Source organism: Mastacembelus armatus, chromosome 8 (genome assembly GCF_900324485.2).
Source record: "Mastacembelus armatus chromosome 8, fMasArm1.2, whole genome shotgun sequence".
NCBI classification, from domain to species: Eukaryota; Metazoa; Chordata; class Actinopteri; order Synbranchiformes; family Mastacembelidae; genus Mastacembelus; species Mastacembelus armatus.
In genome coordinates, this window is record NC_046640.1 from 18,239,022 (window position 1) to 18,261,047 (window position 22,026).

At 38.0% G+C, this 22,026-nt stretch overlaps 5 gene segments (V, D, J or C); all 5 read right to left on the minus strand.

Annotated features, from left to right (window-relative positions):
* Positions 1-676: 676 nt before the first annotated feature.
* On the minus strand, positions 677-1,282 carry LOC113140621 (immunoglobulin heavy variable 3-48-like). The segment is given in 2 exon segments: positions 677-990; positions 1,082-1,282. Coding segments are annotated over 2 exon segments (363 nt in total).
* A 4,652-nt stretch (positions 1,283-5,934) lies between these two features.
* On the minus strand, positions 5,935-21,063 carry LOC113140369 (immunoglobulin heavy variable 1-24-like). The segment is given in 3 exon segments: positions 5,935-6,115; positions 20,715-20,853; positions 20,944-21,063. Coding segments are annotated over 3 exon segments (348 nt in total).
* On the minus strand, positions 6,404-6,934 carry LOC113140335 (Ig heavy chain V region 6.96-like). The segment is given in 2 exon segments: positions 6,404-6,794; positions 6,886-6,934. Coding segments are annotated over 2 exon segments (363 nt in total).
* Positions 7,572-8,117, minus strand: LOC113140372 (Ig heavy chain V region 5A-like). The segment is given in 2 exon segments: positions 7,572-7,892; positions 7,996-8,117. Coding segments are annotated over 2 exon segments (348 nt in total).
* LOC117152684 (Ig heavy chain V region 1-72-like) lies at positions 14,936-15,538 on the minus strand. The segment is given in 2 exon segments: positions 14,936-15,315; positions 15,407-15,538. Coding segments are annotated over 2 exon segments (405 nt in total).
* Positions 21,064-22,026: the final 963 nt, after the last annotated feature.

A 22,026-nucleotide genomic window follows, 5' to 3' on the forward strand; every position in this document is an offset into this window, starting at 1 on the left:
GTGACTCTAAATTGCCCGTAGGAGTGAGTGTGAGTGTGTGAGGTTGTTTGTCTTTGAGTGTCTCTATGTGACCCTGTGATGGACTGCTGACCTGTCCAGGGTGTACCCCTGCCTTTCACCCAAAGAGAGCTGGGATAGGCTCCACCAGATCCCTGTAAACCTGGTTCAAGAATAAGCGGGTATAGAAAATGAATGAATGTTACATGTTGTTTACAATGTGAAGACCTTTAATATGATGGATATGTGCATTTATGTCATTGTAAAATCATGAGCCAGTTGAAGATTTTCAAAAACGTCAACTTTGATTGTTTTTACAGCAAGTTTGTGTATGTGTGGTCTTAATGTCATATGTCAGATCAGTGGTCTGAAAGCTCCTAAACTGGTGACAAATTAAATGGAAAGAAAACTTTCTGAAGATGAACTTCTTGTTAGGCTCTAAGTTTTTAAAGTCAGTCTAATTTACTGTTTACTGATGTTCAGTGAGTTTACTGTCTGAGTAATTAAGATAATATTGGTAAATTAAAGAACATATAAAATCTACCAACTGTTCCCTGTTTACTCCAAAAGTAAACTGGTCTGAAATCATTAGTGGTCTGAGGGCTCCTCCTCTGGTGGCTTCATGTTACAGGTTTTCAGGCACTGAGGGGTTTTTGTTCAGGTCTACTGATGGTTTGTGTTATTGTGAGTATCTGGCACAGAAATAAACTGCTGTGACCTCCGTCTTCAGACTGTTCATCTTTAGATAAAGTTTACTGCTGGAGTCATCTCTGGAGATGGTGAATCTACCCTGGACTGACTGGGAGTAATAGACAGATGAACTGCCAGTGTGTACAAAAGCAACCCACTCCAGTCCTTTTCCAGGAGCCTGTCTGACCCAGTTCATATGGTAGCTGCTGAATGTGAATCCAGATGCTGTACAGGTCAATGTGTGGGATTCTCCAGGCCTTTTAACCACTGGATCAGATTCTGTCAGAGTCTGACCATCAACACCTGTCAAGACAAACCAGAAAATAGTCAGTTGATGTAAGTTTGCACCTTCTTGAAAACAGATTGATTTCAAGCTTTGCAGATATTTTCTCACCTGCCCAGCAGATGGTTAAAAGCAGCAGTCCTGTCCTATAGTCCATCATGTTAAACTGTGTGTCCACTGTTCTCTGTCGTCCTCTCTGCAGTCAGATAAGTAGAGGTGGAAGACATCTGAGTTTTGCATTGACTCCTCCTCTCAGGAGAATATATTATCACAATATTAGACTTTTTCACTGACAAATACAGTGCATTCAGAAAGTATCTAGACCTCTGTTCAATTTTATTATGTTGCAGCCTGATGCTACAGTCGTTTCATTTAATTTATTTTCTCATTATTCTGCACTCAGTATCACATAATGACAACGTTAAAAAAGAAGTTTAGAAATGTCTGTAAATTCATTTTTAATAAAAAACTAAAATATCCCATTTAGCCTTTGCAACAGCACATTAAACATGAGCTCAGGCTTCTCCCATTTCTACACCTTGAATGGAGTCCATCTGTGGTAAATTAAATTGATTGGACATGATTTGGAAAGGCACACACCCGTCACATCTGACAATACATATCAGCACATTTCTAAAATTCTGTTTTCACTTGTAATTATGAGATATTGAGTGTTTAATGAGGTTAATGAGAAAAATAAATAATTGTAGAATCATGCTGCAGCATAACAAAATTGAAAAAAGTGAAGTGGGTCTGAATATGAATTGAATGCACTGTATGTTTAAAAACCACTTTTCTCTTTCTCAGTAAACTGGTCTGAAATCATTAGTGGTCTGAGGGCTCCTCCTCTGGTGGCTTCATGTTACAGGCTTTCAGGCACTGAGGGGTTTTTGTTCAGGTCTACTGATGGTTTGTGTTATTGTGAGTGTCTGGCACAGTAATACACAGCAGTGTCTTCAGGCTGCATGTTCTGTCCATTCAGAGTCGCTGTGTTGCTGGAAGAGTCTAAGTCAATACTGAACTTGTTCTTTAGTGAATCTTTGTAGTATGAAGCACCAACAGCTTTGCTTCCAATCCACTCCAGTCCTTTCCCTGCAGGCTGTCTGATCCAAGCTGTCCAGTAGCCACTCACAGAATAAGAGACCTGACAGGTGATGGTCAGACGTTGACCTGGCTGCACAGTCACAGAGGCTGGCTGTGTCAGCTGTTCACATTACACACTTGTTAAAAATAATAAATATATTATGACAAATTATGAAGTGACACTGTAAAAATGAACAGTTTTCTATGTCAAATCTAGAGACTCACATGTTCCAGCTGCCAACAGCAGCAGCAGAGCAACAGGAAACATGTTTTCTAATGAAAGTGATGTGTGAACTACTCTGACAGTCTGACTGGAGGTTTTTATAGGTATGAGGAAGGTCACTGAGTTTGCATAGAATCAGACTCATAAGAGCTACAGTGTTGGTGTGATCAGCTCTAATAATAGTTGGTTCATTGTTCAGTGAAAACATGGCTGGAAATCAGCTCTGCCTTAGATATGAATGTTTCATTTCATTACATATTTAACTGTAACATGTTGAAAAGGTCCCAGCATTTACTTCAACTGTTCTTGAAAACTGTTAATGCCTGAATGACAGTAATTAAAATTCAAAAACTTATATACATAGTATTATAAATGTCCTGCAGACTGCAGCAGAGGAGAAAAAAACGTTTTTATTTGAAATGTTTTATTGGTGTCAGCTGCAGTGTAAGTCAAATGAAAGCAGCACAAATACATTCAAATACTCTTTACTCCTCTATCAATAATAAATGTTTTTTCTAAGTTTAAGTAATTATCATAAATATACTTTTTGTTTGTGAAACTACCACCATGGATAGAAACTAAAAATAATAAACTCCAGACAATTGTATTTTCCATTCTGTGATAAATATTGTAGTTCAGTTCTCTGTGATCAGTCTTTCAAAAATGCATAAACTTGTCCCACAGTGCTCTGCAAGTTATTGATGTGTTTATAAGGTGGGAAGTGTTTGCATAGACCTCCCTCTACTGGTTTAAAAAGGGAACATGTAACACACATTTTCATAAACTGAATATTTTTAAAACACCCTTGGAAATTTGGAAATTTTTTAGGTTATGGTAGCAAATTTTCTGGACTGATGCAACAGGACAATCATATGAATCTTAGACTGAATGTGTAGCAGTTTTCATAAATGTTTCCATCTTCACCAACATAAAAAATGCATTATATGTAGTTTTCTTGAAACTGTAACAGAGAATGAGCTACTATTAATTTGATCTTTGTCAGATGTTAATTTATGACCCATCTCTCTGAAACAGCTGAAATCTTGCTCTGAGGCAACTGAGTGTTTGGTTCAGTTTGTGGGTTTTTGTGCAGGTTGGTTTGTGGTTGTTTATTTACGGTGGCCGACAAGGGCAAACGCGCTGCAAAAGTGAAACGCTGCAAAAGAGAAACGCTACAAGAAAGAAACGCTGCAAAAGAGAAACGCTGCAAAAGAGAAACGCTGCAAAAGAGAAATGCTGCAAGAAAGAAACGCTGCAAAAGAGAAATGCTGCAAGAAAGAAACGCTGCAAAAGAGAAATGCTGCAAGAAAGAAATGCTGCAAAAGAGAAAACACAAGTGCGCCAGGCCGATAGGGGGACCCCAAACTGAGGGGTGCTATGAGCAAAGAACTTTTACAGAGGCGAGAGAGACACATGTAGTGATATAAGTCACGTCTCATATTGGAGGCTGCGTAAAGACGCAGGCAGGTTATAGTATTGAATTGCCACAGAATGAGCGTCCTCTGATGATTGTTCTCATGTGCTAATATGTCCTAACAATATTCTGTTACATTTGTTTACTTGATCAAAAGTGTCGTCATACAACGTTGGGAGACATGGGGGGGGGGTGTTGCAGGGTGGGAGATCTGAAGGTACTGTAATGACTATAGGATGTTGTCTTGTTCAGGGTGTTCTTTGGGGAGTCGGTAGGGTGAGCTAGAGGGAGATGGGTCAGGGAGGAGGGAAGAAGTGTGTGTGGAGGGAAGAGAGGGAGGGTGAGAGAGAGCTGTTCGGTGAGGGGAGTTAGCGTGGCTACAGCTGAAACAGTAGCCTGTTACCTGTTCTGACAAAAAAATTAATAACGCAAAGTGACAAAAGAACGTCTGCTGGCTGTGAATTTAGCAGGGCATTACAGTACGTTTTACATTTATTATTTTTTAAACACTTGGCCGTCATGTTTTACAGTATTATAAAAATACAGTGTTGTAAAAGATGACAGCCAAGTGTTAAGTAATAAATGAAAAACGCACCTATCAGATCTCCCCCCCCCCCCACCCAATGTCTCCCAACGTTGTACAACACTTTTGATCAAGTAAACACATGTAACAGAACACATATTATTAGCACATATTAGCACATGAGAACAATCATCAGAGGTCGTCATTCATCATCACAACACTATAACCTGCGTCAATACGCAGCCTCCAAAATGAGACGTGACTTATATCACTACATGTGTCTCTTGCAACGTTTCTCTTTTGCAGCGTTTCTCTCTTGCAGCGCATTTGCCCTTGTCGGCCACCGTATTTACCACTATGGGCAGACGTGCACAGTAATAAACAGCTGTGTCCTCAGGCTGCAGATTCTTTTATAGTCACTGTTCCAGCAGAAGTGTCTCTGCTGTAGCTGAACTTGTTCTACAAAGCATCATTTTGATAAAAGCTGCCTCCACCCCATATATGTAAAATCCCCTCCATTGGTTTTCCTTTACACATTTGATTAAGTTTTGTTTAAAAGAAAGAGAACATAAACTAACAAAAATTCTTAGTATGTGTTTATCTGTGTGTCTGTAATCATAGAAATATTTAACAGATATTTTAGGAGCATTATAAATGTTTTATAAATGACTAACCCAATGCTGTACAGTATAATAGATGCTGAATGTGAATCCAGAGGCTGTTCAGGTCAATGTATGAGATTCTCCAGGCCTTTTAACCACTGGATCAGATTCTGTCAGTCTGACCATCAACACGTGTCAAGATGAAAACCAAAACAATCAGAGACTAAATGATGTCAGATTAAGATCAGTTATTATCATTGGGAGGATACTGGATAAGATGTAGACTGGACTGGAGTCTAATTTCTTGTTTAGTGACAGCAGAATAAATTGTTATTGATGTTCTCCAGTGTTTTACATTGAGTTACTTGTTTAGCAGCATTACCACAAATTAATAATATAACCCAAGTTATATAATCTGACTGATGGTATTTAAACAATAACCAACAAGCAGTGGTGCACAGAAAAACTGGATGAGTCGTTGTGAGCAGATTTTTCTCTTTTCATGGCTGAAATGTTGATCAACATCAGACGAGGACATTAAAAGCTGACATGTTTGTGGCTGCTAACACTTTACAACCCACTTTGTTCCTTTCCTGCTGTTGCTTTGTCTTCACCAGACTAACTATTAAAGTTAGTGCTCATCTGCCCTCTACAGTTTTAAAATGGAAACAGGGGCTACATTTAACATTCAACAGAAGTTAGTCACCTCTAACATCTGGACATAGAGATGAGTTTGTGATTCAAGGCCTGTGGTCGTCATCTGTTTTTCTGGCTTTTCACTTAGTGCATACTGCAATATACTCAGGCAGCAACATAACAGTGAAGCAGAAGATGTTATTTTACAGCAGGTTTTTGATGTATGAACAGTATTAGTGTAGATCTATGTTGAAGCACTTCTCTCACTGACATACATTTTACTTCTTTATGAGTATTGTGTAATTACATGTTGTTGTTTTAAAAAGGGCAGTAGCTGGTAGTTATCATGCACTTTCTCTGACTAATGAATTACTGATAAATTTCATTAACTGTCCATCATTCAATGGGATGTTTGTTTCCAAAGCCTGACACACTCCAGTGCTTCTCATGCAGACGTCAGAGTTCAGAGGATTTTGTGCAGCTTTGTAATCTCTTGTGTCACCGTGTCTCTCGAGCACAATAATAAACAGCAGAATCTTCTTGTTTCAGACTCTTCACCTCTACATACACAACATTTTGGGAAGTGTCTTTGGTGATAGAAAACTGGCCTTGAAGACTTTGGGCAAATATTGTGCCAGTTCCACTATCAATGCGTCCAATCCATGTGATGTCAATACAAATGTCTAGTTCAGTCTGTCAGTTAAGCTCAATGAGCTGACTGGAGTTTCTGTCTTTATAGTGACAAAGCTGAGAGAAACTTTACACTCACTGCTCTCTAGTGTTAATAAAACAAACTGCAACATTATTCTTCACTCCCACATGATAAATGTATTAAAATAAATATAAAGAAGATGAATATTATAGGTTTTTGTACAGCTGCTGAACCAACTCCAGTCACTGTAACTCATATAATACATGGAATGTTGCCCTTGAGACTAAAGAACTGTGACCCTGTGAGGTGATTGTTGCATATCAGTCCAGTAAGACTGAGTCCTGTAGGTTTTCGTACAGCTGCTGAACCAACTCCAGTCACTGTGACTCTCGAGCACAATAATGAACAGCAGAATCTTCAGTTTTCAGACTGTTCATCTGCAGATACAGCTGCTGTCTGTTGTTGTCTCTGGAGATGGTAAACCGGCCTTGAACTGACTGAGAGTAGTATTTGTCGCTACTACCACTGCTAATGTAAGCAACCCATTCCAGTCCTTTTCCAGGAGCCTGTCTGATCCAGTGCATATAATAGCTGCTGAAATCAAATCCAGAGGCTGTACAGGTCAATGTGTGGGATTCTCCAGGCCTTTTAACCACTGGTTCAGACTCTGTCAGAGTCTGACCATCAACACCTGTCAAGACAAACCAGAAAATAGTCAGTTGATGTAAGTTTGCACCTTCTTGAAAACAGATTGATTTCAAGCTTTGCAGATATTTTCTCACCTGCCCAGCAGATGGTTAAAAGCAGCAGTCCTGTCCTATAGTCCATCATGTTAAACTGTGTGTCCACTGTTCTCTGTGGTCCTCTCTGCAGTCAGATAAGTAGAGGTGGAAGACATCTGAGTTTTGCATTGACTCCTCCTCTCAGGAAGGAGTGAACCAGACTGGTCATCATAGACCTTGTTTGATAAATTTAAAAAATATATGAATTTGAATTGAATTTGTGTAGTTGCCAAAGGTCGACTCTTATCTGGTGACAAAAGCACATCCCAGACCTGAGACGTGATTGGAGGAATGTCACTGAAATAAAAGCAAAGAGATCTATTTTTATTTCCCTGACAGAAAATCTTAACTGAAAAAAACTGTTAATAGAATAATATAAATTAAAACTTTGCTCTTTAACTCATTGGAAGAGACAATGCAGTTGGTTTGAGTCATGAAGAAGTTTCAGTTTCTAACATATCAGTGAAGCTGACTAAAGAGAACTAAAGATGCTAATTTCTTTATGATTTACTGAATGTCATTATAGAAGAATAATCTATTTTATATTGTTTACACATTTTCAGTTCACTTTACTTTTGCAACACTGTTTTCTGTGAACTATGATAAAATCATTAGTGGTCTGAGGGCTCCTCCTCTGGTGGCTTCATGTTACAGGTTTTCAGGCACTGAGGGGTTTTTGTTCAGGTCTACTGATGGTTTGTGTTATTGTGGGTCTCTGGCACAGTAATACACAGCAGTGTCTTCAGGCTGCATGTTCTGTCCGTTCAGAGTCACTGTGTTGCTGGAAGAGTCTAAGTCAATACTGAACTTGTTTTTTAATGAATCTTTGTAGTATGAAGCACCAGTAACTTTGCTTCCAATCCACTCCAGTCCTTTCCCTGCAGGCTGTCTGATCCAAGCTGTCCAGTAGCTGCCCACAGAATAAGAGACCTGACAGGTGATGGTCAGACGTTGACCTGGCTGCACAGTCACAGAGGCTGGCTGTGTCAGCTGTTCACATTTCACACCTGTTAAAAACAAAAAAAAAACATGTTAAATATTGAATCAGTGTAATAGCAGTGAAGAGTCAGTGAGCTGTGATCATACTGTCTGTGCCTCAGTGAGACTCACAGGATCCAGCAGCCAGCAGCAGCAGCAGAGCTACAGGGAACATGGTTGTTATTGAAGGTGATGGGAGCTTCTCTGTTTCTGAAACAGACAGCAAGATATATATGTGTGTGTGTCCATACAATAGAAGACTTTGAGGAAGTTCAATTTGCATAGAGAAGGACACTGACAGTTATAGATGGAGGTTGGGCTAATGTGTCAAATGTCAGCTTAGCTTCTGTCCTTTTCTGGTGCTGCATGGATTGGCAGCCTGTTACAGCAGCTCTGTGTTTGCTTTTTACAACACTGTGGTTGCATCAACAGTCTTTTATGCTGTGGTCTGCTGAAGTGGTAGGATCACAGACAGGGACAAAAAACAGTTGACAAGGTATATTATTTTACAATATTTTGTCTAAACCCTAGACTGTTTTTTTTCCACTGCCCTGTCTTGTCAAACACTGCTGCTGCAACAACTGAGTTTCCTCATGGGGATCACTAAAGTCTTATCTGTCTCTCTATCTGTCTAGCTCTCATTCATGTCATTTCATTAGAGCTTTATTCAGTGCTACTGATCTTTAGATTTTTTTTTTTTAATAATGTTTTTTGAGCAGCATTTGATGGGCTTTCACATATTGAATATATCATGTAGAAATACAGTATATTTATACTTTAACACTTGTCTTTTAGAGTTTATCATAAGTGTTTCTACTGGAATCAGAGTACCCACTCCCAATCTATTCCAGTGGTTTTCCTTCAGGTTGTCTGACCCAAAACATAACACAACAGCTAAATGTGAAGCCAGATCCTCTGCAGGACAGACTGAGAGTCTCCCCAGGCTTTTTTACTACAGAACTGGAAGGAATAGACTCCATACTCTGACCTGTACAACCTGATGGAATAAAATGGAAAAGAAAATCCACACAGGAGAAAGTGAGACAGTCATGTGGGAAGTTTTCTACTATCACTGACTGACCATAAATGATAAAACAGCAAGAAGCAGGAGAACTCACAGGGCAGACAGAGAGCAACCAGCAGAAGAGTGAGTGTGTTCATCATCCTGACACTGTGACCTCTGATGGTTCACACAAAGTACAAGACCAGTCAGCAGGACAGAAGTACACTGCACACACTGAAGATTTGCATCAGGATAATGTGGGAGGGACTGACATACAGGCAGTATTTTCAAATACCACATTTTATCACTTTTACTAAATATGCTTTCTGACTATTAAACTATTAATGACTTATGCAAGTATGTTTCATAAAGAAATAATGTTTGAAGACTACAATATAGTTTGAATTTAAAAAAAAGTTTCACTGCAAACCGAGATGGGCACAACTGTGATTCCTATAGATTAACATATTAACTTGTAGCTTCACATTCAAGAACAAGTTGAATTTTATTTATATGCATTTTACAGAGTCCTGGAAGGGACATGGTGGATTTTTCTTATTATTTATATTGTATTATTGTGTTATTGTATTAAATTAAATGTGTGAACGAAATACAGTTTGGTCTCATGTCTCACTTAAAAAAACGTTGCCACATTTTCGCTAAAAAGTTATCATCGTTACAGCAATACACAACCATGGGCGCAAAAGAAGCAGCCACCAAGGATGTTATCTTTGTGTAAGCCATGTTTGCCTAAATCTCATTTTTATTAACTGTCACCACCTCATATATCAAACTCTGTTAACTTAAAATGTATCAGCACAGTGTTTTTGTATCTCCTGTATTGTTTATTCATGTATTTATGCTCTTACTTTACTTATTTAAGTAAAGTAAAATTTAATTGGCCAGGACCCGGTAACACCGGAGTCGTCGACAGATGATAGGGTTGAGTCCGGGTGGGTTTCACAGACCAGTGTCTGGCTGTATGGGTTTCCTTGCTCAGGGGATCCGGGATATCTGCTTTGACAACTCAGGGGAAAACAAAATCCTCTTGAAAAAAAATCCTTTTCTCTAATCATGAAAACAAGAAACAAGGTACATGACTGGGCATGGTGATCTTGGTTCCTTTACTTTAGACTAACAAGATACTCTTGGACAGAACAGTTTGCCTCTTTTCCAAAAAAAAAAAAAAAAAAATAAGCAGAGTTAACTTGACATGAATCCCCTGATTGTCACGTGAGAGTCAAGACAGAAAAATCGTCTTGGGCAAAATATTCCTTCCTTGAACAAAAGGGTAATGTTACTTAGCTAGTGAAAAAGACAGAGAAAGAACGCTAAAATAACTTTTAGTGTGTGTGTAATAATGTAATGGAATAATGGAAATAATATGTATTAATTTATGAGACTTTTATAAATGACTGGTTTCAGCACATTGTTGTCTTGTCCTTGGGCTTTTAGTGAAGAAACAGTCCACACACTAAACTGTTGTTACTAAAATATGTAAATTTGGAATGAACTCACCACAGATAAAAGCAGTGTCCTGATCCTGGTGATTTATCTGACTGTTATCAGACTGTGAGAACATGGTTGATGCTGAAACTAAACTGATGTGATCTTTTCTACAGTCAAAAGTTTGCTTTGGTTTGTTTGTTTGTTTTGTTGATGTTATGTTGCAGAAACTGACTTTCTGATGAATTTCTCATTAGACGAGTTTTTAAAGTCAAGATATTAGAAAAATGTATTTTATTACTGACTCATGGCCCTCCCCCTTTCTTTGCTTTTCCTGTTCACCTTTTTACGTCACGTTAAAACGTTTAATAATCAGACACATGTGGTGTTGGCGGAAATAGAAACGTCTATTACAAACAGAAATAAACTTAGTTTGAACAAGAGTTGTGTAAACTTACTGTGTCCAAAACGTTTGACCACTGTGACATGAGACAGGGAAACCTGATGGATGTTAGGACTGAGTCGTAAAAAGGAAATGCCTTGAACCTGCAGAAACAGGTTGGTGTTTTCATGTCAAACTGTTTGTCTTCATCTGACCCCAAATAATTTTGGTTTCTCATGCTCAGTGTTGTTGTGTGGGAGTTGAAAAGCCACTGACGTGACTCAGCAGTTTGTTAGTATCTGGATATGGGTCATTCTGGTTGTTGTCAGTCAAAGTTGGTGTGGACTGAGCCTGGAATTTGAGTCTGCAGTCTCCAAATGTCTTTTGTTGTCCACTTGATTGTTTCCAACCCCATAGAAGGTCAAAGCACAGACAGTTATATGGACTGAGATAATGGTAGTTTTTAACTGTGTTTGCATCAGTCCAGGCAGCACTGTAGGATTTGGATTAGCTGAGTGACATCAGCTGTTTTTTCTGCTCCACAATCACTGCACAGGCTTAGTCCCAGCTGGATAAACAGTGGACTGCAGTGTATATTCATACAGCTGATACTTCTCACTGTTCCTCTGCTGATACTCTAATATCATGTATGTGTTGCTGCTCTGGTTCTTTGAGAGCTCCCTCAACAAGCAGAATCTCTTCTACTGAATCTGTGGAGCAGTGTGTTTTTTCAGCCTCACATTAGGTGGAAATTTGCTCATTTTGAAAAGAGAAAGAATCAGGGTCAGAGTGAGTGGAACAGGACCAGTCAAATCTGCTGCTGATATTTCTAGGTTTCTATTTAGAATTGGACTTTATTGATGATATGAGTAACTATTGTTGGGAAATGTGATCCCAGTAAGACTAAGTCCAGTCGGTTTTTGTACAGCTGCTGAACCAACTCCAGTCACTGTGACTCTCGAGCACAATAATACACAGCAGAATCTTCAGTTTTCAGACTGTTCATCTGCAGATACAGCTGCTGTCTGTTGTTGTCTCTGGAGATGGTAAACCGGCCTTGGACTGACTGAGAGTAGTATTTGTCACTACTACCACTGCTAATGTAAGCAACCCACTCCAGTCCTTTTCCAGGAGCCTGTCTGGTGGTCAGACGTTGACCTGGCTGCACAGTCACAGAGGCTGGCTGAGTCAGCTGTTCACATTTCACACCTGTTAAAGATAAAAAATATATTATGACAAATTATCAAGTGATACTGTAAAAATGAACAGTTTTCTAAGTCAAATCTAGAGACTCACATGATCCAGCTGCCAACAGCAGCAGCAGAGCAACAGGAAACATGTTTGATGTGTGAACTACTCTGACAGTCTGACTGGAGGTTTTTATAGGTATGAGGAAGGTCACTGAGTTTGCATAGAATCAGACTCATAAGAGCTACAGTGTTGGTGTGATCAGATCTAATAATAGTTGGTTCATTGTTCAGTGAAAACATGGCTGGAAATCAGCTCTGCCTTAGATATGAATGTTTCATTTCATTGCACATTAAACTGTAACATGTTGAAAAGGTCCCAGCATTTACTTCAACTGTTCCTGAAAACTATTAATTCCTAAGTTACTGTAATTACTTTTTAAAAACTTAAATACATCCTACTGTAATTAAAAACAATAAATATCATTACTACTTCAATGTTAATATTAACATGACTCCTGGATTATTGAAGGCATATTAAAATCAACACTAGAGTAACAATGATGGTGAACAGCAATGGAGACAGGTTTAAATTCATCAGCACTGAATTTTCCAATTGCTATTTTTTTTTTTTAAGCACTCACTTATTCTTAACTTATATTTATTTGTTTAGACAGGATCATATGAACAGTTTAAAATATTTGTTTGGATAAAGTATGTAAATATTTAGCTTAGTGAAGATTAAAGTGAAGATTAAAGAATCTAGAGGAAGAAACGTGTTTCAGCCCATATAAAGTTAATGTTCATTCAGATATAAATTACTTTATTGTCTTGTTACTCCACATTGTTTCAATTCATTGCAGTTGTCTTCTCTGAAAGATATACATGAAACTGTAGTGTGTGATTTACTCATTTAGCTATTTATTCTATATTTATTATATATTTAATGTAGGTCAGTAATGAGAAGAGACAGCAGGCTCCCTGAAGTCTTCATAACAGCTGGATTAGTTGTTTCATTCATCTTTGATCAAAGTCTCACAAGAACCAAAATGCACAGGAGCTTTTGGTAACACTGGTATAAAACAAGTACATTCTTGTCTTAGCCTTAATACACTGCAGTAATTATTGTAAAACTACATTATAGGTGTCTTTGTGTTTTTAAGCACCATCTTTGATCTGGGACGAGAAAAAAAATATATATATATATATATATTATCATAATTAAAAGGACCCATCAGGCTATTGAGTAGACTACTGTAGGTTTTTGTACAGCTGCTGAACCAACTCCAGTCACTGTGACTCTCGAGCACAATAATAAACAGCAGAATCTTCAGTTTTCAGACTGTTCATCTGCAGATACAGCTGCTGTCTGTTGTTGTCTCTGGAGATGGTAAACCGGCCTTGGACTGACTGAGAGTAGTATTTGCTGCTGCCACCACCGCTGCTAATGAAAGCAACCCACTCCAGTCCTTTTCCAGGGGCCTGTCTGACCCATGCCATATGGTAGCTGCTGAATGTGAATCCAGAGGCTGTACAGGTCAATGTGTGGGATTCTCCAGGCCTTTTAACCACTGGTTCAGATTCTGTCAGAGTCTGACCATCAACACCTGTCAAGACAAACCAGAAAATAGTCAGTTGATGTAAGTTTGCACCTTCTTGAAAACAGATTGATTTCAAGCTTTGCAGATATTTTCTCACCTGCCCAGCAGATGGTTAAAAGAAGCAGTCCTGTCCTATAGTCCATCATGTTAAACTGTGTGTCCACTGTTCTCTGTCGTCCTCTCTGCAGTCAGATAAGTAGAGGTGGAAGACATCTGAGTTTTGCATTGACTCCTCCTCTCCGGAAGGAGTGAACCAGACTGGTCATCATAGACATTATATATTTCAGCAAGACAATTAACATATAGTGAACGTTATTTCAGCCAAATAGTTTTTTGGTTTAAACTGAATTGGTTAAAAATTTGAATTGGGTCCAGAAATTCATTTCCTGTGGTAAAATTGGATTTTTAGTCTAATGATATTGTTTTATTATTGTGTGTAAACTCTTCCAGTCTACACACTGATCGATCAGAAAGAACATGCAGCCTGAAGACACTGACAAAAAACTATTTTTGCTTCAAATAAAAACATTACAGAACTCAATGTTTATTCCTGTGATAAATACATGAAGTTTTCTTCTTATTGTCCTGATACAAATTTGACCTTTGACAGAAAATAGATGAACTGTTGTCATTTACATGTTGCATTGAAAAAGAACATCTGCCAAGTGAATAAATGTATTTAAATATAGAAAAGCAAAGTCATCACAGTTAAAATGTTATTAAGTTTTGCTAAAAGATGCCAAACAACAATCAGGATCCTCATGTGAATTAACACATCACAGATAAAAGCAGTTTCCTGATCTTATGATTCATCTGACATTAATTAAACATTGATCAGTAGTAATCTGAAATGTAGACATGGAACATTATTTCAATGCTTATATGCTTATATTAATATATTATATGCCCTAAATACATTTTCTTGGTTAAATGTGTTTATAGTTTGCAGACCACTGAATTTGCCTTTGGGATTAATAAAGTTAATTTCCTCTCATCTCATAGTGGATATATCATGCATGTATGTGATATAAAAATTACAAACCAGTTACAGAAAACTCTTATGGAAGTTTTATTATTGTCACATTGGTGTAGACAATCAGATTTTGGAAAAGAAAGAAAGAAAAAGAAATTTTGCTGGTGCTATTACAGGGTCAACCTGTTTGTTTGTGTATGTGTGTTTAATGTTCAGTCAAAACTGGTCTTAGTGTCATTTGTCAGAGCTTCTGATGCCCCCTGTAAGACTTTGTTTTCATTTTCAGTGCTGTATACAGTATATGTAAAGAGTGTTATTTCTCAATGAACTGGTCTGAAATCATTAGTGGTCTGAGGGCTCCTCCTCTGGTGGCTTCATGTTACAGGTTTCCAGGCACTGAGGGGTTTTTGTTCAGGTCTACTGATGGTTTGTGTTATTGTGAGTCTCTGGCACAGTAATAAACTTCTGTGTCCTCCGTCTTCAGACTGTTCATCTTTAGATAAAGTTTACTGCTGGAGTCATCTCTGGAGATGATGAATCTACCCTGGACTGACTGGGAGTAATAGATGGGACTACTAGATCTTCTGTTGTCAGGCTCTTGACCTGGAGGTACTGGGTGCTGCTGGGAACATCTTCAGTCATGATGAAACGGCTTTGAAAGGAGCTGCCATAGCTAGCAGAGTTTGATCCAGCATCCATCCTCCCAATCCACTCCAGAGCTTTCTCTGGCCTCTGTCTTATCCAGTGAATGTAGGAGCTTGTCATGCTATACCCAGATATGACACAGGACATCTTCACTGTCTCTCCAGGTCTTTTTAGCTCTGAGGCAGACTGGTCCAGTCTGATCTCACTCCAAACTCCTGTAAATAACAAAATAATGATCATCATCCATCAAACTTAAATTTCCAAAAGAAATGTTTCACTTTGTTAAAGCATAAATAATTTTCTCACCATGAATAGTAACTATAAAAAATAAGCTCCATGAAATCATGATTTCTGTTCTGTAATAGACTCTGCTGTTCAATTCTTCTAATCAGTGTTTTAGAATATACTGTATGAAACGTTTCCAGTGACACATTTTGTGACAGCTGTGTGTTTATAAGGAAGAAATCATTTGCATAGACTGCCCTCTACAGGTTTAGTAATAGAATGTGTGACACACATCATTTCCATAAGTAGTTTACCTACAACTGTTGCCTGTGTTAACTTGACCACATTACAAAATGAAAACTGCAAACCATGTGTGTATTTATTTATTGATTTGTACTTTGGAAGAGATAAAACTATTGTTAATTTATCTTTGTTAGATTTTTCTGTTTTCTACCTCATTGCAAGTAGGAAGGAAAAGTGGTTTCCCATCTTCTCTATGCATCAGAATACACAAAGATAAAAGTGTGAAAATGTTTCATGTTGAAGACATTTTTTCTGAGTCTATTTTCTTGTTGTGCAGGCTGCAGCAGAATTCAAAACATCTATATAAATATTTTTTATTAATATTTGAAATGTTTTACTGATGTCAGCTGCAGTGTAAGTCAAATGAAAACAGCATAAATACATTCACATAGTCAACTAGACTACTGTATCAGTAACAAAGGTTTTCTTCTACCTTTAAGTCATTTTTAAAAATATTTTTTGTTACATTAGCACAGTATTTACCTTGTTAATGTTTTGTTGTTTTAACATTTAGAACATATGTGGTTATGTGTTTCAGTCACATGGACTAGAGGATTTTTGTGCAGGTCTGTCAGTGTTTGTGTCACAGTGACACCACGTACACAGTAATAAACAGCTGTGTCCTCAGGCTGCAGATTCAGTCCTGTTAATGTCACAGAACTAATAGAAGTGTGTGTGTGGTATTTGAACTTGTTCTTCAAAGCATCATTTTGATAAAAGTCTCCTCCACCCCATCGATTTAAAATCCACTCCATTGGTTTTCCTTCAGGCTGTCTGATCCAACCTGTTGCATAGCTGCTATCAGTCAGAGAATAACCAGAGACCTGACAGGTGATGGTCAAAGACTGTCCAGGCTGCACAGCCTTTGAGTCTGGCTGGATGAGATTGAGACTGTGAAAACCTGTGAGAAACAGAATCCCAACGATTTCTCATCAGTCATCTGAATATTCAGTTCTATGTGTTGTTGTGGAATCCATGAAGTCCCACAGATCCGCTCCAGCACAGTTAGAGCTACAGAGATGGTGAGTTGCTCTCTGTTCTCACTGACACAACAACTGTGTTTGAGCTACATTCTTTAAATTGTGATATTATTTGCATCTCACCAATCTTTTAAACATTTCTGAAGCTCTGTTGACTAGTGATGATGAGCAGCAACAGATGAAGCTGTAGTCACTGATCCAGCAGTTACATGTTTCTGTGTGATGTCAATACAAATGTCTAGTTCAGTCTGTCAGTTAAGCTCAGTGATTAACTGGGGATTGTGTCTTTATAGTGACAAAGGTGAGAAGAACTTGACACTGACTGTGTCCTAGTTTTATTATAACAAACTGCAGCGTTATTTTTTATTATTTCACTGCCACATTTTTATGTATTTTATAGGCCATTAACTGCACAATCAAGTGGCCAGAATTCATCTCACACCTTTGGCATTTCATTATTTCTAACCTGGACAATAACTTCATCAGCCCATTGTGGTGTCCTTGGCTGTTTTGTAAGGAAAATGTATTATTTATATTTTTTAATCATTATTGTTTTTGATTAATTAATTTCTTGCGTTTCATTTTAAAAAGGTTTTTGTACAGCTGCTGAACCAACTCCAGTCACTGTGACTCTCGAGCACAATAATAAACAGCAGAATCTTCAGTTTTCAGACTGTTCATCTGCAGATACAGCTGCTGTCTGTTGTCGTCTCTGGAGATGGTAAACCGGCCTTGAACTGACTGAGAGTAGTATTTGCTGCTGCCACCACCGTAGCTAATTTCAGCAACCCACTCCAGTCCTTTTCCAGGAGCCTGTCTGACCCAGGCCATATAATAGCTGCTGAATGTGAATCCAGAGGCTGTACAGGTCAATGTGTGGGATTCTCCAGGCCTTTTAACCACTGGTTCAGATTGTGTCAGAGTCTGACCATCAACACCTGTCAAGACAAACCAGAAAATAGTCAGTTGATGTAAGTTTGCACCTTCTTGAAAACAGATTGATTTCAGGCTTTGCAGATATTTTCTCACCTGCCCAGCAGATGGTTAAAAGCAGCAGTCCTGTCCTATAGTCCATCATGTTAAACTGTGTGTCCACTGTTCTCTGTCGTCCTCTCTGCAGTCAGATAAGTAGAGGTGGAAGACATCTGAGTTTTGCATTGACTCCTCCTCTCAGGAGAATATCTGCAGATATTTGGTGAAACTGGGTAAAATACTTCACCAGTCAGTTTCCTAAATCAGTTGTTTTCACATTTCTCTCATATGTTCAGTAAAATAATATTCACACCATTACCATGTTTATACTGATAAAGACAAACACATTAAACTTAATTCAGACATGTGAACAAAATTATCTATAAATTTAAAAAAAACAATGATAGATTTGATTTAGTATGAAGACTGTTCGTCATTAGTCAAATTAGTCTAATCACCAACATACAGTCGTCTCTCTCTACTGAAAACTTGCTGTATTTTCATCTCATCATTTTCACTGATCAAATGTTTTTCAGCTTCTTACTCTTTCAGTCTTGGTTCATGTAATGTGTAGTTGGTACTTGTAAATATGATGCTGGTATTTTTGTTTTAATGTCTGTTAGGAGGTGAAAGGCTTTAGATAATCGCTGTGATGGATCTAATATAATGATGAAAATAGTTATTACTCATGAGTTTATGGTAAAATATCTATAAATGTGATGTGGATATATCAAAGTGATTTTAATGGTGTTGACAAAATCCAGATATGACTGAGGTCAAACTGCTGCTTGTGGTCTGTGGTGGTTTTTGTGCAACTGCTTCACTGTCTCCAGTCACTGTGTTGTCGAGCACAGAAGTAAACAGCAGAATCTTCTGTTGTCAGGCTCTTGACCTGGAGGTACTGGGTGCTGCTGGGAACATCTTCAGTCATGATGAAACGGCTTTGAAAGGAGCTGCCATAGCTAGCAGAGTTTGATCCAGTGTTCATCCTCCCAATCCACTCCAGAGCTTTCTCTGGCCTCTGTCTTATCCAGTGAATGTAGGAACTTGTCATATCAAACCCAGATATGACACAGGACATCTTCACTGTCTCTCCAGGTCTTTTTAGCTCTGAGGCAGACTGGTCCATTTTGGTTTCACCCCACACTCCTGTAATAGAAGTAATGATGAATATTATTCAACTACCTTTTAAAATGTTTTGAAGAAAAGCAGAATTGATTTTCTCACCATGAATAGAAGCTAAAAATAATAAACTCCAGACGATTGTGTTTTCCATTCTGTGATAAATATTGTAGTTCAGTTCTCTGTGATCAGTGTTTCAGAAATGCATAAACTTGTCCCACAGTGCTCTGCAAGTTATTGATGTGTTTATAAGGTGGGAAGTGTTTGCATAGACCTCCCTCTACTGGTTTAAAAAGGGAACATGTAACACACATTTTCATAACCTGAATATTTTTTAAACACCATAGGAAAATGTGATGACAAAACATATAACAAATGTCACCTTTAGTTTTGAAGCAGTTATAAATTACAAAATAAAAATTGGCTCTATATATGTGGGTATTTGTTAATAATTTGGTAGAAAATGAGTCACTTTTCAGTTTAAGTTTGTTACATGTTATTTTATAACCAATATTTTTGAAACAGAAGACATCTTTTTTTTTAGATCATTCGAGTATTTTGTTTCTCTCCTACTGTGATGGCAGCTGCAGTGGGAGGCTAAAATGATGTTGCCACAAAGGTTAAAGTTGTTTTAGTTGTCAGTATAAAAAAGTTTTTCTGTCATTCATGAAATTGCATTGACTAATATTTTTATCAACTTAACAAGAATTCATGACTTTATGAATGTTCACTTGTGGATCATGGGTGTTTAGTTCAGTCGTGTGTTTGTGGGTTTTTGTGCAGGTTGGTTGGTGGTTTTTACCACTGTGGGCCGACGTGCACAGTAATAAACAGCTGTGTCCTCAGATTCTCTGCTTTTATAGTCACTGTTCCAGCAGAAGTGTCTCTGCTGTAGCTGAACTTTGATTGTTTTTACAGCAAGTTTGTGTATGTGTGGTCTTAATGTCATATGTCAGATCAGTGGTCTGAAGGCTCCTAAACTGGTGACAAATGAAATGGAAAGAAAACTTTCTGAAGATCAACTTCTTGTTAGGCTCTAAGTTTTTAAAGTCAGTCTAATTTACTGTGAGTTACTTCTTTAGCAGCATTACCACAAATTAATAATATAACCCAAGTTATATAATCTGACTGATGGTCTTTAAACAATAACCAACAAGCAGTGGTGCACAGAAAAACTGGATGAGTCGTTGTGAGCAGATTTTTCTCTTTTCATGGCTGAAATGTTGATCAACATCAGACGAGGACATTAAAAGCTGACATGTTTGTGGCTGCTAACACTTTACAACCCACTTTGTTCCTTTCCTGCTGTTGCTGTGTCTTCACCAGACTAAGTATTAAAGTTAGTGCTCATCTGCCCTCTACAGTTTTAAAATGGAAACAGGGGCTACATTTAACATTCAACAGAAGTTAGTCACCTCTAACATCTGGACATAGAGATGAGTTTGTGATTCGAGGCCTGTGGTCGTCATCTGTTTTTCTGGCTTTTCACTTAGTGCATACTGCAATATACTCAGGCAGCAACATAACAGTGAAGCAGAAGATGTTATTTTACAGCAGGTTTTTGATGTATTAACAGTATTAGTGTAGATCTATGTTGAAGCACTTCTCTCACTGACATACATTTTACATTTTCTTTATGAGTATGGTGTAATTACATGTTGTTGTTTTAAAAAGGGCAGTAGCTGGTAGTTATCATGCACTTTCTCTGACTAATGAATTACTGATAAATTTCATTAACTGTCCATCATTCAATGGGATGTTTGTTTCCAAAGCCTGACACACTCCAGTGCTTCTCATGCAGACGTCAGAGTTCAGAGGATTTTGTGCAGCTTTGTAATCTCTTGTGTCACCGTGTCTCTCGAGCACAATAATAAACAGCAGAATCTTCTTGTTTCAGACTCCTCACCTCTAAATACACAACATTTTGGGAAGTGTCTTTGGTGATAGAAAACTGGCCTTGAAGACTTTGGGCAAATATTGTGCCAGTTCCACTATCAATGCGTCCAATCCATTCCAATCCTTTCCCTGGTTTCTGACGAATCCAGTGCAGCCAAGCCAGAGCAAGTCCTTCTACCTTACAGGACAGAGTGGCTGATTGTCCAGCTCTGCGAACCACTGGCTCTGAAGAAGTGAGGGACTGGCCCTGAGCAGCTGAAAAAGACACATAGGTAAGATGAGACACAGCCAGCAGACATCCAAAGCTGCTGTTCTGCTCCTCTGCTCAATACTGGCTTGACTTACCTGAAATGAGGGCCAAGAGGAAGACACTTTGTACAGCTGTCATGTTGGGAGCTTTGCTGCATCTCAAACTGTGAAGGCTGATATGGAGAATATATTTGGAGCAAGCAGAATGGGTGGGGAATGTGTACCACTGTGAATTTGCATGTAGAGACTATGGAGAGTCAGTGCTGAAAAATAAATGAAATTAAAATTAAAAGTCAGGAGAAGAGCAGTGCTGAACTGTGAAAGGGAGAAAGTTAAAAACAGACTTGAGACTTAACAATTCAAGATGTTGGCTTTCTCCTTTTTTTGAGTGTATTTGTCCAGTTTTTGCATTTATGAGAACAAGATAAGCTCAGAAGTTACAAGTTATGTTGTATATTTTGAGACACTTTATACCATTTGCTCTGTGGTTTAAAGACTGTTATTGAGTAAGGTGCTGAGAGAGGAATAATGTGAGAAAAGCAAACATCATTTTTCCTCCAAGAGCCCAGGAAGTGAAAGTTTGTCTGACTGTAACATCATTTGTTCATTCTGCTTTAATACAAAGTCCCAGACACAAGAATAAACATCAGCTCCTTAAACATTCCAGATGTTGATGTAGAAATCTTGTTGACATAGTGAGATGATGAGCAGCAACAGATGAAGCTGTAGTCACTGATCCAGCAGTTACATGTTTCTGTGTGATGTCAATACAAATGTCTAGTTCAGTCTGTCAGTTAAACTCAGTGATTAACTGGGGATTGAGTCTTTATAGTGACAAAGGTGAGAAGAGCTTGACACTGACTGTGTCCTAGTTTTATTATAACAAACTGCAGCGTTATTTTTATTATTTCACTGCCACATTTTTATGTATTTTATAGGCCATTAACTGCACAATCAAGTGGCCAGAATTCATCTCACACCTTTAACATTTCACCATTTCTAACCTGGACAATAACATCATCAGCCCATTGTGGTGTCCTTGGCTGTTTTGTAAGGAAAACGTATTATTTATATTTTTTAATCGTTATTGTTTTTGATTAATTAATTCATTAATTTCCTACATTTCATTTTAAAAACATAAATTAACAATAAATACAAAATGTTTTATTCGCAAAGTTT